Source organism: Aricia agestis, chromosome 4, assembly GCF_905147365.1.
Source record: "Aricia agestis chromosome 4, ilAriAges1.1, whole genome shotgun sequence".
In the NCBI taxonomy this organism is placed as follows: domain Eukaryota; kingdom Metazoa; phylum Arthropoda; class Insecta; order Lepidoptera; family Lycaenidae; genus Aricia; species Aricia agestis.
The window spans coordinates 9345119-9370613 of NC_056409.1; the positions used below are offsets into that span (position 1 = coordinate 9345119).

The 25495-nt window shown below is 38.3% G+C and overlaps 1 protein-coding gene across 2 annotated transcripts; it reads left to right on the forward strand.

The window, feature by feature from the left end:
• The first annotated feature begins 1174 nt into the window (after window positions 1-1174).
• LOC121726619 (pre-mRNA cleavage complex 2 protein Pcf11) lies at window positions 1175-23850 on the forward strand. 2 transcript variants are annotated; one of them, XM_042114049.1, is made up of 16 exons: window positions 1175-1370; window positions 1471-1696; window positions 2335-2460; window positions 2579-2755; window positions 3182-3349; window positions 7000-7140; window positions 10438-11242; window positions 14708-14861; window positions 14947-15245; window positions 15342-16919; window positions 17003-17339; window positions 17909-18135; window positions 19340-19578; window positions 20525-20698; window positions 21343-21514; window positions 23418-23850. In XM_042114049.1, the coding sequence occupies exons 2-16, from the start codon at window positions 1544-1546 to the stop codon at window positions 23765-23767; spliced, it is 5100 nt and encodes a 1699-aa protein (XP_041969983.1). In that variant the 5' UTR covers window positions 1175-1370; window positions 1471-1543; the 3' UTR covers window positions 23768-23850. The 2 variants fall into 2 exon arrangements, with proteins under 2 accessions (XP_041969983.1, XP_041969984.1); XM_042114050.1 differs by having other exon boundaries at window positions 3185-3349.
• The last annotated feature ends 1645 nt before the right edge of the window (window positions 23851-25495 follow it).

Below are 25495 nucleotides of genomic sequence, written 5' to 3' on the forward strand. Positions count from 1 at the left end.
AGCAGTACGCCTTCCGCGAACGCCATAGCTGCCCCGCCCAAGTACACCGCCTAACGGAGTACATTCTTGATAGAAAAGAATAACAGAGAAAAGACTTGCGCCGTATTCTTCGATATCGCAAAAGCCTTCGATAAAATCTGGCATAAAGGCCTAATTTTCAAATTATATCAGCTCGGCATACCCGACAGCTTAGTGCTGAACGCCCAAATATGGCTCCAAGAGGCCGTCACCCAGCTGGGTGAATGGTTCTCTAAATGGAGAATCGAGGTAAATCCCGAAAAAAGCAAAGCAATCCAGTTTTGCCGAACAAATATCCGATTGAAGCCTGTCAGGCTGCACGGGAACATCATTCCGGAAGTCACCCACGTTAAATACCTCGGAGTAACTCTAGACAGGTTGATGACCTTCAGTAGACGTATTAAAAACTCGGTCCGAAAAGCGAAATTTGTACTCTACAAATTATACGCACTACTAAATGCGCGCAGTAAGATGCCCTTAAGGCACAAGCTGACGCTATACAAAACTTGTGTTAGAACAATACTCACATATGTGTGTGCCTCTTTCGCACACATAAGTGAAGATCAGATGAATAATCTACAGAGAGTCCAAAACCGGTTCCTGCGTATGGCAACAGGAGCACCCGCGTATATGAGGAACATCGACCTGCATAGAGACTTCGAATTAATCACTAATAATTGTCTCGCTTCAGTCACCTCGTTTAAATTTCGAACCCAATTTTTTTTGTTCGGAAGTTTCGTCCACCTGGTGATAATATTGACTGTATAATAGGGCGCTTCAGTACTTGTGATTCGCATGGATCGCGTGATTCTCGTATCATCAATAATATCAGTATTACTCAGGTACTGACGCGTGTAATCTGCGCCATTTGGCATACCTAGTGAGTAGTAACTTGATTCTCCATTCCATGGAGCTCTCTGTGATGTGATTGGCACCACTGGCTCAGGAGCTGGTAACACTTCACGCTTGACTTCCGGTAACATTGGTGAGAGCCTGTGGTGAGAACATGGTGAGAACCAACATAGAAGAAAGACATTCCTTTTTTTTAATTTTAATCTGTTGTATTTTGTATTATTATTGTATTTTTTTTGGAGCAAAGGACTCGTTTCCAGCTCCCAATAAATTAAAAAAAAAAAAAGACTTCCGGTAAAAACGAGGCGCATCACGCAAGTGACAAGTCAAAGTGAGCAGTGGTGAAGCATCGCTGAACGCTGTTGAGTTTTTCGCGTTCATCGTTTGATAAAATACGTGTTTAGTTCTTGTACGTGATTATTTAACAATATGTAATCCTGTTCAGAGTGGAGATATAATATTGTGTAACCGCAAACGATACAGTGTTTATCGATGATAACGTAAGTTTTAATTAATGTACCGTACGTGGTCCTGTACATAAAATCGCCATATTGAATTTACAGCCACGTCTAACCTAGGAATACTTTTATTTTGTTACAGTGCCCATACGATTTAGTGAATATTAAGTTCTTGGCATGTTAAAAAGAGTTAAGACTAACCAACGGTGATCAAGATGGCGAAGGAAATTGCGGACGAGTATGCATCTAGTTTGTCAGACCTGACGGTCAACAGTAAACCCCTGATTAATATGCTTACGATCCTGGCTGAAGAAAACATCGAACACGCTGGGGTCATCGTGGAAACCGTGGAGAAGCATCTGGAGAAGGTGAATTTTATTTTTAAATTTCGGAAACTCCACGCAATCACGTGATATAAAGAGAAATTGTTACTTTTGGTGACGCAATAAGTACAATAATTCGTTGCAAATGTCTTGAACTAATCGTCCAAGGTTCTGTGTAATTACCAGAAAGTTAAAAGAAAACAGGTATTTCCCTATTTTATTAGTCTTAGTGCTTGTTATTTTATTTTGAAGTTCATGCTTAGAACTGAATAAATAAAGCAAAATCACTAATATTTAATCTTCCTAGAAGTTAAGTAACACTTAATCATACATACTACATAATTTCATTTTATATTATAAAATAAACATATTTTTATACACCTGGGAGATGCCTGTTTAGAGCCCGCTTGAGACGAAGAAATAATTGTCATTATTTATTTTATTGTAAAACTAGAAACCAGACTGATATTCTTTCAGTTGTAATATCAACATCATGTTATACAATAAAGGTTTTAACAAACTGTGTTTTCTTATTTTTCAAGTATCAGTTTTTATTAAACGGGTGTGAAAGAAAACTTTGTATTATTTTCCATAACCGCACTATACATGTCAAAAGGATCATTTTTAGCCAATGATCATTAGTGGTATGCCTCAATAGATTAGAATACTTTTCCTCCATACAGGTCTCTCCAGATATCAAGCTGCCAGTTCTTTACTTAGTTGACTCTATAATCAAGAATGTCGGCGGGGCATACACACAAAAGTTTGCTCAAAGTATTGTCAACATGTTCACTAAGACCTTTAAACAGGTAAATACAATCTTAATTTTTTTGATATAGTTTTACTCAATTTATCTTATTTTTATACTTGGTACAGATCTGATTTGTATTGAGTCTTGCATATTGTAAATCAATGATTTGTTTGCAGGTGGATGAGAAGGTAAGATCTCAAATGTTCAAGCTGCGTGAAACATGGCATGAAGTGTTGCCATCCACCAAGTTGTACCAACTGGATGTGAAAGTGAACCTGATAGATCCAGCGTGGCCGATTCAAGCTCATCCTCAGCAGTCTAACATCCATGTAAATCCAAATTTTCTGAAAAAGGTGTTTTTTTTAGTTTTTTTGTGTTAATTTAAGGCTTTTCTTGTCTCTTCACAACATTCTTAATTCATGCAGCTATGTTACATAAGTTTTAAAATATACTATATTTACTTAATTTACCTTGCATATGTAGCCAGTTGCAACATAGCTCATTTCAGCTACAATTTATTTACTTGCTGAACTTTTAAATATACAATACAATACAATACAATAACACTTTATTGCACACCAAAAAAATACAAAATAAAATCATTTTACATATGACAGCATATACTGATGATGCACAAAAGGCGAACTTATTGCTAACAAGCAATCTCTTCCAGTCAACCTTTTGCTTATCGGAATATCTAATAGATTTAGCTATGTCTTTTTGGATAACAGCTTTTTATATTAATTTGTTCCACAAATTATAAATTTCGTTATATTCAGCAGCCCGCACCGGCAACAAGTACTACTACATTAACGCCAGAAGAAGAACAGATGCGGAGTATTGTTGCAAAGAAGGAACAAGAATTGCTGATGCTGCAGAGAAAAAAGGTGGAGATGGAGCTTGAGCAGACAAGAAGACAACTAAAGATAGCTGAGAAAACGGGTTTGGTGAGTATTTATGGTTTTATGTTTAATACACTGTTACTATAGTTTGTGCGTTTTAAGATGATATGGGTGACACTTCTTATATTCCTTGCTACGGGTTTTTTTTACAAGAAAACAAAAAAAATCAAAATGTAATAAATTATATTCCATCTACAAAAACAAATGTTTCCTATTATTGTAAATGAATAAAATTGAAAAGTTGCTAAATGCTAACTTATTAACATAAAATTATAAATTTTAACTGTGTGAGATGCATGAAATGGAACTTATGCTAATAGAGATTGACTCTGTTGAATCGAAACCATATTGATAAAAGGGTGGTAATTTTAAATCGCCGGCGCCACTCTGAAACGTCAGTACGAAATCGATAATTTCGATTGCAATTCCTTTACGAATTCGATATTTTTAAATTATCGATTAATTTTCTTAGGTAACTTCCCTACTATTGTCAATTATAATGTGTCACCCATATCATCTTAAAACGCACAAACTATAGATGACGCCCACAATTCCATTGTGCCGAAATTAGTTTATTGCGCGGGAACCATATATTTATCCGGGGTAAAAAGTATCCTATGTCCTTTCCTGGGACTCAAAGTATCTCCATACCAAATTCCAGCAAAATTTATGCAACGGTTTGGGCGTGGAGATGTAACAAACAGACAGACACACACTTTGGCATTTATAATATTACTATGGAAGTATGGATTTATGTCCTGATAATTCATTTTTAGGATGTAAAAACGGAACCCTATTACTAAGACTTCGTTGTCTGTCCGTCTGTCCGTCTGTCTGTCTGTCCGTCCGTCTGTCTGTCTGTCTGTCTGTCTGTCTGTCTGCCTGCCTGCATGTCATCAGGCTGTATCTCAAGAACCGCTGCAGCTAGAATTCTGAAATTTTCACAAATTGTGTATATCTATTGCCACTGTAACAACAAATACTAAAAACAAAATAATATTAATATTTGAGGGGGGCTCCCATACAAAAACGTGTTTTTTTGGCCTATTTTGCTTAATATCAATAATGGTATCAGGTAGGCACTTAAAACTTTCACAAATACCTTAAATACGTGTACTTTAACAATTAATATTAATATTTAAATAAAATAAAAATTTAGGGGGGGCTCCCATACAAAAAACACAATTTTAGGCCTATTTTTGCTCTATAACGGTACGGAACCCATCGTGCGCGAGTCCGACTCGCACTTGGCCGATTATTGTGTGTTGCTAATTGCTATTATCTTACGGCCGTTCCTAATATTTGATCTATCTCTGGTTTTGCCCTACTAGAGATAGGAATAGCTCATAATTGACATAAAATATTATATGTCTCTAATGTCTAATGTGAGCTATTCCTATCTCTAGTAGAGCAAAACCAGAGATAGATCAAATATTGGGAACGGCTGTTAGACGTATTAGACAATACTTAAACGGCCAGTCTGAGATCACCTGAGTCCCAGAGACAAGAATTGAAAAAAACTATATGATGAAGTCAATATTTTTTACAAAATGTAGGTAGCAGTCCTAATGTCGTTGCAAGTAAGGTCGAATTTCGACCATTGGACGATCTCTAGTGTTGTTAAAATTTTAACTTTTGGTATGTTGTCACTTGATATTCACAGTCGCTGTGTGGGTTTGTGAAGTGACATTTCCAAATAATTTTTATTATCAGATACATTGTTGTAGGATATTTTATTTTAATATTTTTATATATTTATACGTGAGCCAAAAACTTTGTATCCCTTTTGACGAAGAATGGGGAAACAGGTGAATAAAATTTTGCACAGTTATAGTTTATATGGTGAAGGAGTGCATCAAGCTAATATTATTTTGAAATTATGCTGTTATCATACATTTTTTTAATAAATAAAACATTACACACACTACAACGCGCACACAATTAGCTGTGATAGTGATGTAGATACACTCCTTCTCTGCTAAACTACAATGGAGAATGTTACCTAATTTTGATTATTAGCAGTCCACATTCTCGGTCAAAAATAAAGAATATTAGTGAAAGAATTACTTGGATACGTTAATTAGTTTCCGATTTATAAGCAAAACAAGTTGTAACTGTGCGACGCGGGCGGCCGGTTACGGTGTGACGTCATAGCACAATTCTGCCGCGCGGGCCCCATACAATAAACGTGATTTTTTGCTCTATCTCAATATTCAATAACGGCAACAGGTATGCTCTTGAAATTTTCACCAAGACCTTAATTATATGTGTACTTTAATAATTAATAATAATATTATAGTAAAATAAAAAAATAAGGGGGGCTCCCATACAAAATTCACAATTTTTGGCCTATTTTGCTCTATAACGGTATGTGTATTCATGAGCGAGTCCGATTAGTAAAAAAATACAAATAAATAATCGGCCAAGTGCGAGTCGGACTCGCGCACGAAGAGTTCCGTACCGCCACTGTGATTTTTGTATGGGACGCCCCCTTAAATTTTTGAAGTGAAAACTTCTTTAGCGGCGTTGAGCACTTTTGTGGGATGGGTATAAACTGTGAAACTCGCGTCAGATTCTCGTGCTGATCGAAAAACCGTAAGACGGTTCGAGAGTAGTGTTGTAACATCGAAATCGATTATCGAACAATCGATTGTGTTTTTTCGATTGTCGATATTTTTTAATCGATTGTAAGGGATTCGATTAATTAAAAAAATCGTTTTTTTAAATCGATTTTCATAAAAAATGGGTTAAAAATGTAATCGATTGTAAGGGTTTCGATTAATTATACGTGGGAGAGCCATGCTTCGACACGAATGGGCCGGCTCGACCGGAGAAATACCACGTTCTCACAGAAAACCGGCGTGAAACAGCGCTTGCGCTGTGTTTCGCCGAGTGAGTGAGTTTACCGGAGGCCCAATCCCCTAGCCTATAACTACTATATGTATGACACTATTATATGTGTATATTTAGTAATAATATTAAAATAAAATAAAAATTTAAGGGGGGCTCCCATACAAAAATCACTGTAGCGGTACGGAACTCTTCGTGCGCGAGTCCGACTCGCACTTGGCCGATTATTTATTTGTATTTTTTTACTTATCGGACTCGCTCATGAATACATATACCGACTACCGTTATAGAGCAAAATGGGCCAAAATTTGTGATTTTTGTATGGGAGCCCCCCTTAATTTTTTATTTTATTATAATATTATTATTAATTATTAAAGTACACATATAATTAAGACCTTGGTGAAAATTTCAAATGCCTATCTGTTGCTGTTATTGAGATAGAGCAAAAAATCACGTTTATTGTATGGGGACCGCGCGGCGGAATTGTGCTATGACGTCACAAGCGGTCGCGGGATTGTTAGCGGGACTCGATATTTTTCGAAACTTTGAATGCCTATAAAATCAAAACTACAAGGTATTTTTGACTGCAACAAAAACTAGTGTATTTGTATAAATACAGGCTTTACTGTGACAAAATTTCAAGCAATTTGGCATACCTAGTAACATTCTCCATTGTGCGATATTTCATGCTCCTACGTTTTCGCATTTTTCGTAAAAAGGGTTCCAAAGTTTTTCGCTCGTGTATTGATATATATTATATAAAGTAAAGAAATGTCTTTAATTATATGGAGTTATTATTAAACAAATTGTTTTTCTTTTAAATAGTTTTTTCTTTTTTCTTTCAGATTCCCAATGTTGCCACTGCTCCTATAATGCCTGGTGTTGTCGGTGCGCCAGTCGCGATGGTCAGCCCTGTACCTGCGCTCAACACGGTTGTACCAGTGCCAGACAACATGCATATACCTGCTAAACAACGTCTTGGACCGGTAAGTGAATTATGTAAAACTCTATTTGCACTATTTTATTTTTATAATAATTTATTGAAACATGGATATATGTGTAGTTTATTTTATTCAGAAATTGAATTACAGTTAAAGCTAACCAATGTAGTAGTAGTAGTAGTATAATTAAGGGAGCATACCCATACTACGTGACCTACTTTTTAAGATTTACGATTTTCTCCATACAAAAGTGAAAAGCAATTTGGTCTTTCAGCGCTGCAACTTTCACGGTGAACTCTATGTAAGGAACACATACACACCCTAAAGTATTACCACTTAGATTTATGTATAATATATACATATAATAGCTAGCGACCCGCCCTGGCTTCACACGAGTATAAAATATAAATAGCCACTGAAAAAAATATTAAAATCGATTCAGCAGTTTTGATTTATATTCATTACTAGCGACCCGCCCCGGCTTCGCACAGGTATAAAATATAAATAGCCACTGAAAAAATGATTAAAATCGATTCAGCAGTTTTGATTTATACTCATTATAGCGGTCGCCCGCGACTCCGCCCGGTGCAAAAAGCATACCCAGGATTAAGACTCGATCAGCAAAGTGATTGCCAGGTCAATTCACAGACTCCGACTCTAACATCGACGACGAGTGACGACGCAGTCATACCTACGCAGGCTGCACACTGCACAGATTGTCTTCCTCCCGCACGCGCACCCTCGCCTTGGTGACGCGCCCACTATCGTAATATTTTAATTTCGCCATAACTTCTAAACCAAACGTCCAATTTTAATCATTCAAAGACCAAATATTATCTACATAAAATGTACTTAGAGATGAAATAATTTATTTTGATAAGAATTATTAGCATGAGTAAAATAAATGCGTTTAAAATCAAGATTTTTAAATAAAACAATGGTTGTTGTGCCTCACTTGACATAGATAGGTATAGTGTGTCGCGGACATTTTTGTAGATAATTATAAGATCTTCATTTACTTAGAACATCGTATGGTTCTATCTTTTATAGTTTAGGCAGCGTACGCAAAATAAGTAAATTTTCTGGTTGATTTTTTACTCCTTGCGTCCGAAAATCCCAAATATCTTACGGAACCCTATTTTTTTCCAAAATAAAATGTAGCCTATGTTCAGCAGAATTAATGTAGGATTCCAATGGTAAAAGAATCTTTCAAATCGGTCCAGTAGTTTCGGAGCCTATTCAAGACAAACAAACAATCAAATCTTTCCTCTTTATAATAGTAGTGTAGATTACTACCCGTGGCCCGCATTGGTCGGTACCGCCGCAAAAGCTAAGTCTCGCAATTTTTAAATTATATGTAATATCTTCAAAAATATTCATTTAAATGATATGCTCGAGCCATGTAGATCTATATTAAATTTACAATGCATTTAAAGTGTTTTATTGAATAAAGATTAATGCCGTATTGGTTAAAATCGCTTCGAAAATTAGCCATTATTTGTCGTTAAAAGTAAATGGCAAAAAACTATTATTATATGGTATCCATAAGAAATAGACATATACCATTGCGGAGTTTTCTGTAGACCTTTTCAATGTGTTTAATACTTGGTACATTATTTTGATAAATTTCGTAGGGTTCAGCCTGCGTTTGCAATGTAAGCGGAAAAAATATAATTATTTACGACATCACATTAGAAACCCCAACAGTATTTCTCCACTATTGGAATGTATTACACTTATAAACCTTCCTCTTGTCACTATCTATTAAAGAAAACTGCATTAAAATCCGTTGCGTAGTTTTAAAGATTAAAGGGAACATAGGGACATGAGGGAAAAAAACTTTGTTTTATATTATTTAGTGATAGTATAAATTACAATAGAACAATCAGGGAAATAATTTCTAGGCAGATGGCGGACCTAAGTAATTTGGTCGCGTTTCAAGTTTAACCCAACTGACAGATCACAAGTAACTTTGAATTGACATGATCCGACTACATGACGTTGGTCTGTCAACTATCTAGGAATCAATTTCCTCGATGGTACCTACTAGCTATTTTAGTCACGACTGTAGTTCAAATTGTAATCGAACACCAAATATAGTGTGGCGGTACCCACAATTCGGTCGGTCGGAGTCGGAAGATCTTCCTTTTCGGCCGCCACGAACAACGTTAAAATAGTATATACTAGCTGTTGCCCGCGACTTCGTCCGCGTCAGCAAAATGTGATGACAAAGATAATAAAAAAGAGAAAAATCCCTTTTTTAAGGTTCATTTATAAAAAAAAATTGAAATAGTATATCCTGCTCCTTTTCGGAAGTCGGTTAAAAAGTAGACTAAGTTATTCCATACTACATCAGCTATGTGCCAAAAAAGTCCCGTCAAAATCGCTCCAGCCATTTCAGAGATTAGCCGGAACAAACAGACATACAGACAAAAATTGTAAAAAATGTTGTTTTGGTGTCTGTACCCTATATACATTCATATGCATTTAGTAAAAAACGGTTCTTTCAATATTACAAACAGACACTCCAATTTTATTTATATGTATAGTACATTCATATGCATTTAGTAAAAAACGGTTCTTTCAATATTACAAACAGACATTCCAATTTTATTTATATGTATAGATGACCACCAAGCTTGACAGCTTCACCAAACTTAAAAATGCCTGATATTTGACAATAGTGCCTGTTTTTTAATGGCTGTTTGCTATAAATAACCTATAAAGTTAATATACCTAGCGGAATAGAGCAACTATCTCGAGATGTCAAACGAAACCGAAATTAGTTTCATCTGTGTGTAAAAATATATGTACGTACTTACACAAGCATGATTGAACATGATTTCTATGAGATTAAATTGTCAACGTGTGGCACGTGCTGACTGGACGTCAAAAAACGAGTGCTGCTGTCATGTACACGTCTCTTTATTTACCACGCAATGTTGTTCGTATGACGTTTCGCTCGGCGAAAATGACTACGTGACAAAACTCTAGACCCCCTCCCCCCTCTCGTGACCGAGCGTAGTATTTTGAACAACCCCCCCCCCCCCCACCCCACCCCCTCTATATTGGTCACGTAGTATGGGTATGCTCTCTAACTATTCAACTTTGTCTGCCTTGCACTACTGTATGATACGCCATTCTGTTGTGCCACTGCGCCACATGAATTTTCTTGAATTACCTTGTATCCTGAAGAACTTGGCCTGATTAAACCGACTTATTTAGCATAAATGCGATTATTATTTGATCTGATATTGATTAACGATGCGTTATTGGCTATCGCGTATCAAAGTTGCGTATAATTGTCGCGTTCAATTCTACAAAGATGTGTATTTGTTGCAGCCGGTAAACAAAGTGGCGGGTGCCGGTCGCATCGCGCCCGTGAGCGGAGCACTGGCGGCCGCTCGCAGGGACCCGCGCCTCTCCCGCCGCGCCCCTCCCCCGCGCCCCGCCCCGCCCGTTGCCGCGCCGCCCGTAGCCGCGACGCCCGTTGCCGCGCCGCCCGTCTCAATAGCGGTGCCGCAAATGACACCCGTCGTACCGCCCATCGCGCCCAACGTTTTCGATATCAAGCCGCTTGAGCGCGGAGTTACTAAACGTAAAAATGTGATTACCATTGACGTTCGCCCGGAAGCTCGGGACCCGCGTCAACCGCGTGACCGCTCGCGAATTCGAAAAAGAGCGGAGAAAGAGCGTAAGGAGAAGGAGCATAATGCGGACAAACCCGAGAAAGTAGACAAAAGCGACAAAAGTGAACAAGATAAAAAAGCGGTGGACGCTTACATCGACCGGCTTCAAATCGCCGACTCAAAAAAGATTAACAAGTTGCCCCCGATACCGAAAAAAGTTCGGGAAGAAAAGGAGGATCCTCCGACTAAAAAGAAAAAGGAGGATAATGAGAGGAAAAAGAAAAGGGAGAAGGACAGCTCTAGTTCGTCTCCCGAGAAGCGGTCGAAAACCAAAGAAAAGAAAGTCAAACTGAAGGAGAGTGTAGAAGTTGAAGAAAAACCTGCTGAACCAGAAGTTGTGGCTTTCAAGGAGCTTAAGAATTACCACAAGGAGCGGTACATGCGGCGCAACAAGGAGAAATCTGAGAGCCCCGAAACCGTCCCAAAAGAAGATACTAAGACTGCTGATGAAAGTAAAAGTAAGACACATTTTAGAATACGAGGGTAATTTATGATAAACATTCGAGTCTGTGATATCCTGTGATATCTACTGTCTAGTCAAGATGTGATAAATACTAGAATTAAGTTCAGCAAAAGAAAATAAATTATTTTTTAACTCTTGGAGTATTCATATTGCCACATATGGGATTTGCACCCTTTTTTGAATCGCATAATTCTTATTGCACCTAATGTTACGGATTTTACGTCGTTCATAACCTTAATAGTGACCAGTGAGCTGGCAATACAATCATAGTCAATCAAAAAGCAACAAAAAAATATTTAATATTACCCATAGAAGTAAGTATTGTCATTTTTAGTTCACAAGGGGTGTTTAACTTTTTTGGTAAACTATGTAGTGGTTGCTCTTTGGTTAAATGTCAAATTTAACTTAGAATCTACAATTACTGAATTTTAAAGTTTTTTTTTTATCGTTATTTAAAGATAGTTTAGAAAAAAAATCAATTTTTACTTCAGATTTTCTTTTAATAATGAGAATGAGCTACAACTACAAATTTGTAGTTGGTAACGAAAGTGAAATTGTGCATAATATTGTGCATCTATAATGTGGACACAACTACATACAAGAGTCGCAATGTGGAACTGCTCAATAATACTTGGCTTGGCTCCTGCTGCATTGAAAATAGCTGCTTCCCTGTTAGCAAAGTGGTTCCAAGTTCTTCAATATGTTTGTCCTATTGTAGTAAAATTATCTCTCAATCTTTTAGGGATACACGAAAATATGTATAGAAACTCAATATCAGTAACAATATTTAACCCTTTGAAGAGCATAACATCATACATTATTATGTGTTCTTTTTGAGTTGCGATACTAGCTGACCCTGGACGCACTACCGAGATGGCTCGAGACACTTCGCGGCTCGAAACTCGTAAGTTCTTCCGGTTTCATAAAATGAGCGTACACAGTTAACGCCCACAATAATTTCCTTATCACATCCGGCAGCGTAGCTTTTATTTAATCGAGAAAAAAGGATGAACGTGGTATCGTTTGGATAGAATAACAAAATAAATATGTACAAAATTAGTTAATAGTAGTATTAAGACTTGGTTTTGGTAAGAAAATGCCATGTTTGACTTGATATATTGTTTTGGTTTGACTTGATTTTAGTGGCTTATTTTCCTATAATAGCATGATATCTGCGAAATATGTCTTAAAATCGGCCATTTATGTATACTGCTTGCAAGTTAATCTCTCAATCAATATTTTCCTTGAATAAAATTGAACATCCCTTGTTTTGGCAGTTTGGAACTTCTTACCTATTCCCCTGAATAAGACGGGGTTATCTGGGGTGAGGATATTCTTAGTTCTTACAGATCAAGTGGATTATACCATGTACACATGTAGCGGTCATTGACTCCCTGTCAAAAACTTGTAATTTTCTATATGAACCGCGATTGACAATGAAGTGTTAGATGTTCCTAGTCCATTGTAAATCGAGGTTTATATCTAAGAAAACTAGATGTTCCGCGCGGCTTCGCCCGCGTAATTTAGGAATGTTACGGAAACCTTTCATTTTTCCGCAAAAAAGAAACCTACGTCCTTTCATGTGATCTATTCTTCATGTGTGCCAAATAACATAAAAATTGCTCCGGAAGTTTTTTAAGATAATAAGCAATTTTAAATAATTTCCTCCGGTTTATTCCACATTTTGCCACAGACGACCTCTGTGGCTCAGTGGAGCGCGTTGGTAGCTCAAGCCGGGGGTCGCGGATTCGAATCCCGCCGACGGAACAAAAAGTTTTCAATTTTCCCGGGTCTGGATGTGTATTAATTATGTGTATGATATAGTAAAAATCTTAAATATATGTATAATATAAAAGTATTAAATATATTTCCGTTGTCTGGTACCTGTAACACAAGTCCTTTAGGTACTTAGCACGGGGCCAGACTGACGTGGTGTGAAGCGTCCATAGATATTATTATTATATTATTTTCCTCTATTTCTATGCTCCTATTAAGTCTTAGCATGATAAAATATAGCCTTAAGCCTTCCTTGATAAATGGGCTATGTAACACTGAAAGAATTTTAAATCGGACCGGTGGTTCCTGAGATTAGCGCGTTCAAACAAACAAACAAACTCTTCCGCTTTATAATATTAGTATAGATGACAAGTTTTTTGACAGGCAGTCAATGACCGCTACGGCCATGTTTCGCCGAGTACAGTAGGTATAGTAAGAAAATGGTTCTTGTCCTATATTACTACTGTTTTGCAATGGTTTTAACAAATTATGTTTAAGGCTCTTATAACTTCAGTAAAGTTTTTATTTTTATTTTATGACATAAGGGGGCAAATGAGCAAACGAGTCACCTATGGAAAACAACATCCGTCGCCCATGGACACTCGTAGCATCAGAAGCGCTATTCCCTCTTAAAAGGCCGGCAACGCACTTGGCGTTGCCGGCCTTTTAAGAGGGAATAGGGTAATAGGGGAGGGTAGGAAAGGGAAGGGAATAGGGGAAGGAAGGGAAGAGAATAGGGTAGGGGATTGGGCCTCCGGTAAACTCACTTACTCGGCGAAACACAGCGCAAGCGCTGTTTCACGCCGGTTTTCTGTGAGGACGTGGTATTTCCCCGGTCGAGCCGGCCCATTCGTGCCGAAGCATGGCTCTCCCACGTATAAAATACCTATTCAATAACTTTGCCATATTTTATTTAAATTATTTACATAATTTGATAATTGTTAATTAATTGCGTTTGCTGGCATGATTTAAAGCAGTCACGGATATTTTATGCTTTCTATAATATTCAAGATAAAAATATATTGAATGAAAACAACGAAAGGAATGAAAATTTAATCGAGGCCTAATGATACTTGTCCCTATCATTTACGGGAGTGTTTACTATCTTGTTAATTGTTATCCAGTCTATACGCACACTGGTACACGGTTTGCGTATAACTTGAGATGGCAATATCTCCTTGTTTGCTGACTTTATCACCTACCTCTGAGACTTATGTTTATGTAATTTACTATGAATGTATGTTTGTATGTTCTGAAAACTTTAGATATTGTACATCATTATTATACCTAGGTTTCGGAAAAGTGATAAATCCCTAGGACTTGTGTGGTGTTTTCTAGAAAACCAATGCTATTTTAGTGCTATGATGTCAGCTCACTGGGTCATCTCTCAGGAGGATACAAAAATATTTACTGGTGAAATAACTTTATGAATCCTTTCACAATTCAATTTTATTATAAGACTTGAGGAAACAAGAATGGTAGGGTGGACTCGATAGTTGTCGACAGAGAAGTGCCGCTTCCACACAATTTCGTGTGATAAAGACTGCCCGTTGTTTCTAAAGAAGGTGTAAATGTTGTAAAGGAAGGATGAGTACTCCAAATCCCTGGAGCAGGTAACAGTCTGTGGAACGCTCAAAAGATACCTTTGGCTTCATCGATGCAATTAATAGAATAATATTTTCAGATATAGGTGAACTAGTAGCTGAAAGTAAAGACGTCGACTTGCGCGTCTTACCTCCTCCCATGGCCGAAGTCGCGGCTCCTATCGCCCAGAAGAGACCGTCCACCGAAACCGTCGAGGGAAAAGTTAAAAAACATAAAGTCGATAAGTTCGATATGTAAGTTTTAAAAATGTTATTTTATCAGTCTTACTCTTAACGTCAATAGTCGAATAAGTATAAAATACGCTACCTCTTATTTTAGACTTTTTGGAAACGAGGATGTCGATCTCCGCCAGTTGCCTCAAGTTGAGGAAACCCCACCGCCGCCCTCCATCACTGCAAACGACGCGTCTGATAATGAAAAAGATTCCGATCCTGACTTTAAAATGGCTTCGCCCGTTCGATCGCCAAAGAAAGATTGGAACGAAGTAAAAGAAAAAGAAGAAAAGACTAATTCAAAGAAGACACCCTCGAAACTAGACCTCGTGCGAGCCAAATTAGCCGAAGCCACGAAAGGAAAGGAACGTATCGGGCGTCCGTTGCACTTCAGCAAATCTCCAAGTACGTATTGCAATGCTGCTTCTTTATTACTTAAAAATAATAATTTGCTCGTTTTACTCAGACTCATTGTAACTTGAATATTTGTAATGTTTTTAGGCATTGAAAGGGATCGTCGACGTACCATAAGCTCCGAGGATATAGACCTAAGAAGCGATAAGGTGGAAGATTTCGATGCTCAAGACCATAAGAAGACGATATCGATTATTATGAACCAAGCGAAGGAACAATATAATGATGGACAAATGGATAAAAATCAGTACAACACTCTGATGTATCAGGTGCTTCAACTGAGCGAAAAACTAAAGTTGAAAGAAGCTAAGCAAAGGGAGTCACTAGAGGTATCCAAGAGAAAGCTCAATGCTCATATCGAGAATAGCAAAGTTCCTTCCCCGAAATCGTCACCTAGCGACAGAAATAATTTCGGGGATATAGACGAAAGAGTTCTCAAGCCAAACCTAGTAGAGCCTAGCGAAAATAATTTCAATTCCCACCAGGACTCCGACATGAGAATTAAAAATCACGGCGAAATGATGGAACCGGTACAGCCAGGTTTTCTTCCCGTGCCGCCGATGATGCCGGTCCCGCCGTTCATGGGCCCCTATCCGATGTGGAGAGGCCAACCCGGAATGAGGATGGAGGAGTTCGGTCCCCGACGATTTAGGGGTCCGAACCCGATGGGTCCATTCTATAGAGGTAAATTCGACAAAAGAATGCCGAGACTTCCTTTCGATCCCAGAATGGCTATGCCTCTTCCTACTCCCAAACTAGGGATGTGCCAGGGCGAATCTCCCTTGCGACCGTACGAAAGATCGATCACCCCGCCGCCGCTTGGCGCTCCGGGCTACGGGGTTCCACCGACGGACTTCAAAATTCTAGAATACATCGATCAGGACCCGGTCAAGACTATTCAAATAGACGGCATACCGAGGGAAATAAGGTTTTACGGCGAGACTGCAGTTATAATGCTCGACTGGGATGACCCCAGGGAGATCAAATTTTTGCCGGGTTGCCGGCGAGTAACGTTCGACAACAAAGATTCTATCGTCCTCAATTTTAACGAAGGTTACAAACAGGTGGAGATCGATGATCAAGTATTCGACATAAGATTCGGTGCTCCGACGCGGGAAATGTATATTAATGGGAGATGGTACGAGTGCTACTTCGGGGGGCAGCCGGTGGGTGTGATCATCGACGGGAAACCTCGTCTGGTGCACTTGGAGGGTCCCCTGCCCCAGGTGGATATCGGCAAGATTAAGCGAACGGATCTCGTGGCCGGAAAGATCAATTTAATTATAGACGCTACACAGATCTGTCCCGTCTATTTGGACGCTAAAGTTCAAAAGTTTCAAGTCGACGGACAGTTCTACACGATTCGTTTTGTCGACTGCTTGCGGACCGTTCTGATAAACGAACAACCTTTCAAGGTGGAGTTCGGTGACTTGCCTAAGCCTATATTTATAGGTTCGGGAAAACACTTCGTAAGATTTTCAGCGCTGCCGAAGAATATCAAGCCGGGTCAGATTCAGATCGCCAACATGGAGGGCACCGCTCTGTCTTCTTCGGCCGCAATGGCTAAACCAGTTGTCGATGCAGCCGAAGTGGTTGTGCCTATGGAAGTGAACGAAGACATCCAACGACCTCAAAAATCTCCAAGTCCTGAAGGTGTTAGTCAAGGTAAAATATCTTAATTTTTGTAAAATTAGGAATTGATAATTTTCACGAGTAATTGTTGTTCTAAATATTGTCTTTTTGTTTAGGTTTGAATATGCTAGCAAGTTTAATGCCTACGAGCATGGCTCCAGCGTCCAGCTCCGAATATAGTTCAGCAGAACCAATTATAACGAAATCTGATAAAATTCCTGGCCTGGAGACTCCATCTGACGAAAAACCTGCGAACTCTATTCCATTGCTCGGAAATATAAACGTCAATGATTTGTTTGCAAAGCTGGTAGCCACCGGTATTGTTCCTATGGCGAAGAACCCTAAGTCCGAACCGACAGTAGAACCGAAGAGGGAGGAACCTAAGGCAAAGTCAAAAGAAGATAAGAGTGTCATACAAAAAGTAGATTTGCTGAAACCGGAAACTTTGAGAGTGTAAGTATTGAGATATCCACTCTAATATTATAAATACGAAAGTGTGTCTGTCTATCTGTTACTTCTTCACGCCCAAACCGCTCAACCAATTTTGCTGAAATTTGGTATGGAGATACTATAGATAGAGAGATAGAGTCCCGGGAAAGGCCATATTATTATGATACATTTTATCCCGGAAAAATGTATGGTTCCCGCGCGATAAACGAATTTTGGCGCAATGGAGTTGGGGCGTCATCTAGTTTTTTTTTATATTTACTTATCACGCAACACTGTGGTTTTACCGTCGGTAACAAGGTTTTGTGCCCAAAGTTAATTAATTTGAAATGGAGCCTACAACATACTAAGTAAATTGCAGTTATTCGAGATTTTGTAAAGTTTATATCATACTTCTAAATAAGCAGACAACACAAGCGTTTTGTTTCCCTTAAATAAAATCAGCTGTAATGACAACATAACTTCTGATTCTGACTCAAAAATATAACATAGAAATATATACATAACCAATAATTATTATCATTTATAATATGCATTATGCAGTATGTGATAACTGACAAGTTTGTTGTTTGTAGGAAGCAGCCGGGAGTAGTGGCGCGGTTGTACGGCGGGATGCAGTGCAGCGGGTGCGGCGCGCGCTTCCCGCCCGAGCACACGGTGCGCTACTCGCAGCATCTCGACTGGCACTTCCGCCAGAACCGGCGGGAACGCGACTCCGCCCGCCGCGCGCACTCGCGCCGCTGGCACTACGATCTGCCCGACTGGCTGCAGTACGAGGAGATCGAGGACTTGGAGGAGCGCGGTAAGTCACGTAATTTTAAATATAGAATGACGTAATGATTAATCCTAAATTGGGATAATGTAATAAGAGAAAGTCCTTTAAATATAATAATTAATAACCGTTTCATAAAGAAATCTGAACTCTGACGTTGAATACAAAGAAGAATCTGTTGATATCTCTTCATATCCGACCAACTGTTTAGGCTTTAGAGTCTAGACTCTAGAGCAGGGGTGCCCAACCGGTCGATCGCGACTGTTAGTCCAGTCGATCGTGGCCAGGCAAAAAATGTAAATACATAATTAGACCAGACTGCGCAATGACCAATAAGCAAAACTATGCTGTTTCATTTAAGATTTCAAGAAGTATGTACTAGGTACTTGGTATAGATCGCACAGGGTTTCGTTAGTAAACAGTAGATCTTACAATGAGTTTCTAAAATACTAGAGTAGCAATGTCTTACAAAAGATTATCAGAAATGCGTAACCACTTTTTTGTTCAAAAGACAATGTCAAGTCATATATTCGTTATGTCATTATGTATGTGAGATATGCCTGCAGGCATCTTCGAAGTGGCAACGCGTTGCTACCGTAAACTTCCAATCTAGTTACGTTAGTAACATAGAATATCATTGAGATCTTAGGTCTAATCAAGTTGACCACCCCTGCTCTAGAGCGTGGTGAAGTCAAAGTCTACCATTGGCAAGCTCTAAGGCCTGTGACACAGTCGCGTAATATTTCTTAGAAACTCTGTTTAGAAAACTCGTGGGATGAAATTATTATTAAGTATATTAAATAGAATTACGAACAAAATACACATGATATTCTAATAATAATATTTATTAAAGTTTGTTACAAATAAGAAATATGTATACTTAATGTAATAATTGTAACTTCTATATACAACGTGTAACAAAACTAAGTGATGATTACTTTAGAGTTTGTATGTTTTCATTGTATAGAGTTCACTGTAAAAGCAGCAGCGCTGAAAGAGCAATTTTTTTTGTGATTTGTATGGGCAAGTGCGTCATGAATTTTTTCATACAAGGATGAAAAAAAGTTACTTTTTCAGCGCTGCTACTTTCACATCGAACTCTATACAGGGGACCCATCACCCATACACACCCTAAAGTATTATCACTTAGTTTTACCTCTTGTATAACGGGGATAGAAGGCGTCTCCCAAACTGCCTACTGCTCACGTATTTCAAATAAGCATGTATCATACAGAGAAGAGCTGGTTCGAGACTGGCGAGGGTGGTAGCGCGGCGGCGACAACGGGCGAGGGCAGCGCGCCCGCCAGCCCGCCCGGGCCGAGCGCGTGGGCCCCGGCGGCTCAGCACCACTGCGCGCTCTGCGGGGACCGCTTCCAGCAGTTCTACAACGAGGACCACGACGAATGGCACCTGCGGAACTCCGTGCGACACAACGATAAGTACTACCATCCGCTGTGTCTCGAGGACTACAAGGTATTAACTTACACCTGTAGTCATTCGCCTTATTATATTATAGCGGGGGAGGTGGTCATACCGAGCGAAAATAGTAACAATAATAGTATTCCACCCATAAATAGGAGTTTTTATTTCCTATTTATGGTGCCCTTCAGAACGGGTGGAATAAAAATTAAGAGTATCTCAAAGTTATCGAAAAAAAATTTTGCTAAAAGTAATTTTATACTGTCTAAAAATTTGATGGGTGATTATTGAGGTCATGTTGAACCAAAAAATCGCCGTCAGCAGTAAAGCAGACGGGGGATTCAACGTCAGTCGCGTTACTAAATATGTAAATTTTTTTTTAAGTACTCGTATAAGATCGTGTTCAAACCAAACTGACTGTCAGCCGCCGAATGTGAGCGAACGTTACGCAGTTTATTGTAATAGGCATGATGACATTTTTTTTTCTTATCGGTAATTGAATGACACTTAAAAAATAGAAACATCGTTGAAAGAATGACTCTGATAGCTTAAAAATTCACCAAGATATGAAGATTCAAATATCTCATAAAAAAGACCAGCCCGAAACGCTCCATACAAAGTGCTACGAAAGTATGACGTCAGTCTTTCGTAGTTTGTACGCATCGGGAGACAACTTTGTTCGACAGGTATATTAAATATTGCGTTTATGAAAGTGGTTTCATAACAAAAGTTGCTTTTCATCATTTCACATTCGGCGGCTTACAGTCAGTTTGGTTTGAACACGGCCTAAAGGCTAGCGGTTGGCGAGCGACTTCGGAGCGGGACGGGCGTCGGGCACGCAACGAATGCGTAGCGTACATGCAACGAAACCGCCGCGAATGCGTTGCGGACGCACAACGAGTTCGCAGCGTTCTTTGCTTCATAAACTCGCTGCAAATAAGTTAATTTGTCTTGTAAGAATAATTTTATTTCATTCAATTAACAAAATGACTGTTTTTAGGCGAGTCAAGCGAAAGAGGAGCCGGCTGAAGAATCGGTGGTGGAGGTGGCCCCTGAGGAGAAGACTACAGAAGCCATCGAAATTAAAGATGCCGAAGACGCCGATGAGTCGGACGCAGAGTCCGTCGTCGAGGTCATTGAACCCGAGAAACAGCCAGATCCCGAGCCAGTTGAGGTTAGTGTTATACTTTTAGTTTAGGCTAAGTATGTAGACTGTAGACATCAGTGCCATAGATAGCAAAACAACTTGCCTACAATAATAACAACTTTGGGTGAAAAATGCGTTTTGGGATTATATTAACCAATTGGGATTTCGTGTCATATTTCATATCACCCAAATGCTAAAAAAATCCTTACAAGAACAGTGCGAGCGTAATCATTGATTGATTACGCTCGCATCTCAATCAATCATTTATTTGCATTAAAAGTGATTTTTACCCCTTTTAATTATGCTCTGTACTTCCTAAAGTAATGATCGTACAGTAAAAATGTAAAGACGTAATTTATAGGAAAAATGTAGAAGTCACTAAAGATATATTATTATTAATAATTTTCGAGTCACAAGCAAAAACCTTGAAAAAGAGACCTTTCCCCTCTCCCTCACCGCCGGCTCGTGTCCCTCCCTCGGGGACTTTTAGTATATTCATTTGGATACCTTTAGGAATAACTGTACCAACTTTCAAAACTACATGAATTCTTTGGTCTGATCAACCATTTTGAAACTAATTTTCTTAGACTATATCTAATACAATTTCATACAAGTAATGGTCGTGAATACGTCGTCGCTTCGCCTTCTCACCAATATACAATGTTGTGTAGATCGAGCTAGAAGACGAGGCGGACGACGACGTGGTGCTGAAGGCGGAGCCGGTGGAGCAGCTCGACGTGGACGACGACGACACGGACGACGAGACCGCCGCCGCGCGCGCCGACAGAGACAGGCTCGTCGACTTCACCGCCGTCAAGATCAAGCAGGAGCCCGTCGACCCAGGTGAGTGAGGCGAACTTAAACCTTATGCTGGCTTCTCACGGCGCGTAATATCACGTGCCGCTCGTGCCGCGTCTTTGAAGTTACCGACTTCAATCGGATCGAGCCAGCCCGCGCCACCCCGAGCCACTCCCTTCATCGTATATCATGAGCCGCGGCGCCAGCTTGAGTCACGCGCCGTGAGAAGACAATTTCTTTTATGAATCCCTAAAAATAAAAATAGATCACCCCGTACACACCCGAGCTATTTCCCAGAATCGGTTGTTTACGATAGGTGCGAATAATGTCTACGGCAAGCGAACCACGCAGTACCTAGTGCCTCGACTTATCAATGACTTACCTCCTGCGCTGCGAGATTCTTTAAAACCAAACAATATTAAGGTTCAATTAAGAAAGCACTTTAGCAATATACAAATTAATAATAATAATATAATATCTTAGCTCCTGCAGTACTTAAACTAGATAATTAATTTTAAATTGTATTTATACTATGTTAAGGAACTAGTACAAGCTACATTAATTAGTAACTGCCAATTTCTTATTACTTGCTTGTAATTGCTCGTTATATTACATTACCTTTTAATTGTTAACTATTATCTAAATTATAAATAATATGGTGCTAACTTGTAATATCGTCTTAATAAACCTTCGTGGTTTCTCGATGATATATTATATGTTTTGTAATATGTATTGTTTTAAATGGTAAATAAAAAAAAAAAAAAAAAAAAAAAAAAAGCCACCATTAGCAGGAGGGCGATTCACGATTCCCGTTCGACACGGATTCGGAAACTTTACTTGTGGTCATTGGTCAATGCCTAGCGCGGTTGTATTGGATGTCGTGTGATGAAGTTTCCGAATCCGAGTCCGAGTCGAATTCCGCATTATGAATCAGGGCCCTGGTCTAGAAGGAGTGAATCAATGTCATTAAGATCGACATTGTGTTGACCTAACGGCAAATTTCTCAGTCCATTAGTTACAAACCCCAAAGGTAGGTAGGTAGGTAAACCTCATATGTAATAGAATTATTGTCATCGTCATGATACCAGATCGCTCGAATCAATCGCGCACATTAGCGTGCTTTGAAATAACAATCTATACTAATATTATAAATGCGAAAGTATCTCTGTCTGTCTGTCTGTCTCGCTTTCACGCCAAAACTACCGAACCGATTGTAATGAAATTTTGTATACAGATAGTCTAAAGCCTGAGAAAGGACATAGGCTACTTTTTTACTGGAAAAAAGGGTTGAAAGGGGGTGAAAATACGAAAATTTGTTCAAATTAAGTTAGTTCCAAAAATTCATACTAGATGGCGCCGTCTCTTACATCGCGCTAACGCTTGCCCAACATCTTTCTTTAAGAGGTGGTATCATCATACGTTCGAGTTTCGATTTTTTTTTCGATTGTTATTTCTTTTTTACGTTATTTAATAAGTCGGTACTTTATATTATATACAGTGACGTAACCTTAAACCTATCAATGATAAATAGTTTATGGGTAAAGTTGTGTAATTGGGGGGCTAAATAAGCTTTAAAATTTGGCATAATATATAAAGTTTAATTTAAAAAAAATGAAATATTATGTGCACACTGCACAGCTGTTTTGATTTAAGGGGTACCAGGGTTTTTTTTTATAAAAGCTTTTGACACCAATTTTGTTGACATCGCGCGCTATAAACTGAAGTCCACGCGGACGAAGTCGCGGGCAACAGCTAGTACAATATAATATTAATTATCGTATCATGTTGCGCGTGTAAAACTTGCCTTCGTATTTATCTAATATAACGCTGTTAGGTTCTGCTTAGTTCGCCCATGTATCTGTCAAACTGGCCCGTTCGGGTCGAAGCTCTGTTTTAGTGACATTCGGGTAGTAGGATAGTAAATAATTAGCTTTTACGTTCTTCACAGATGACGAACCGGTCATAACAGCGGAGGAGGAGCCTATTATTCCGATCATCGAGACCGTTCACAAGACTGTCATGTCCTCCATCGACGGCAACGTCCAGCTAGAATCTGCGCCACCCACTACGCTGCCATTAGGAGGGATTCGAATTAATATATCCAAAGCCCTCCCGACCCTTCCCCTGGTCAACGATCAAGCGTTGGAGGACGTGAGCGCCGACGAGGAGCCCGCCCCGCCCGGGGAAGAAACGGAGTTGGAGTACAAGCTCAAACCTAGCCTGGAAGGAGTACACTTCAGCCGCCAACCGCCAGTACAGAAGGGCACAGAATTATCCGGTCTTTGTTCTATTATGTAAATATGCTGTTCTGGTTAGACTTTAATACTTTTTTGTTTGGGTTGTGATAATCTTCAACGCCATGTTGTATGATTATTGATTAGTATTTTAGTAAAAATACTAATCAATAATCATCACGCTAGTAAGCGTAGTGATTTATTTGTACAGATACTGTACATTATTTTCTTTTTATTGATTGTATAGTAAAAATTGTACAAGTGTGTCAAAATGTATACAGTATAAGTGCGTTTGATGTTCTATTACGTTTTAGATTTTTGTATATTGGTTGGTATTCTTAGGTTTTTAGGGTAACCAAGTCACCTTTTTTGTTTTATAAGATGTGAAATAACGTTTGGTACCGAATTTATTAATTTAAGTTTTGACAATAGATTTATAAAAACAATTTGAATGAAGTGATTGTATGTATAATAGGGTACATTAGTTGTATTATATTTTTTAATCTTTGTAAATATATTGGGTGATTAGACAAATGTGTAATTCACTAGTATGTGTATTGTGTACAATATAAAACAATATTGGGACAATATTTGCAACACAGAATATTATGTCACTAAAAACCGTTATAAAGTTAATACTTAGTATGCAATTATAATTAGTTGTAAAATAGTGCGCAAGAAATGATGATACAAAATTATTATGAATGTCATCTTTAAATAAATTATTGCTCACTTATAATGATAAAACACAATTAGTTTATACCTCATATGTCTAGTATTTATATATGTATATTTGAATTTCCTATGAATAAAAATGTACTTAACTTGAAATTTTTATTCAAATTAAACAAAAAAAGTAATAAAAATCACAAAATTGTCACACTAAAAATGTTTATTAAGTAGTAGTATATTACAATAAATCTGTGTGGGTACTCCGTTTTAATTGGTACATTGACTAGAAAATATTATATATTATAATACATACTACAAATAAAAAAAAAACGATTTGTCTTACTCTTGTAGCAAGTCTACTAAGTAACAATTACAAGTAAACTCTAATGTTTATAACTTTGCGATGTTTCTGATAGGAATACTGAGATAAGTGAATGTAACATTGTTATTAGAGAATTGTCATAAAATGTGATATTAAATTGTAAGTTTTTTGTATCCAGTCTATTATTTCTTTATCCAAATCGAAATAAATAGTTTACATTAAACCTCAATGAGTAATTGTAAAAGTTAAAGTAACTTTTTATACATAATCTTAATGATACATAATAATTGTCACTTATCCCTTAATAATAATGTAGTAATATATATACACAGTAATTGTATATAATGTTTATACTTCTATAGTTCTGTTGTTTATTTTAGCATTAGAAATGTCTTCTTTTCTTTTTATCTTTGCTTGGTGTATAGTTTGAGATCATAAAATATTTAACAGTCTTCTTTAATGGTATAGGGTCAATTTTAACTAGGAAACTGGAGAGAGTCGAAGCGCATCAAAGTGAATTAACAAAACTGATAACAAATTCAACCTTAATCCAAAGCGTTAACGCACACATTACATCTGAGAATTTAAAAAGGCGCGCGCGCATCGAGCGCATCCTTGCGAACGCGCCCGACCGACAACTGATTGGTCTCGCAGAAGTATTGTGTGCGTTACACTCTAGACTAGAGAATATTCTGTTCAGTTTTTGGGAATTTGCTTCGATGCGATTCGACTGCGCTAGTATAAATTGACCCATAAGGTCTTTGGTTAAAATCACAATTTGTAAGGAGTACTGATGAT

Excerpts from the sequence above, each read along its gene's own strand:
- LOC121726619 (XM_042114049.1), top strand. The coding sequence starts at position 1,544 with ATGGCGAAGGAAATTGCGGACGAGTATGCATCTAGTTTGTCAGACCTG. Across the intron at positions 2,756-3,181 it reads ATCCAAATTTTCTGAAAAAG|CAGCCCGCACCGGCAACAAG; the intron begins GTGTTTTTTTTA and ends CGTTATATTCAG. Across the intron at positions 7,141-10,437 it reads CTAAACAACGTCTTGGACCG|CCGGTAAACAAAGTGGCGGG; the intron begins GTAAGTGAATTA and ends TATTTGTTGCAG.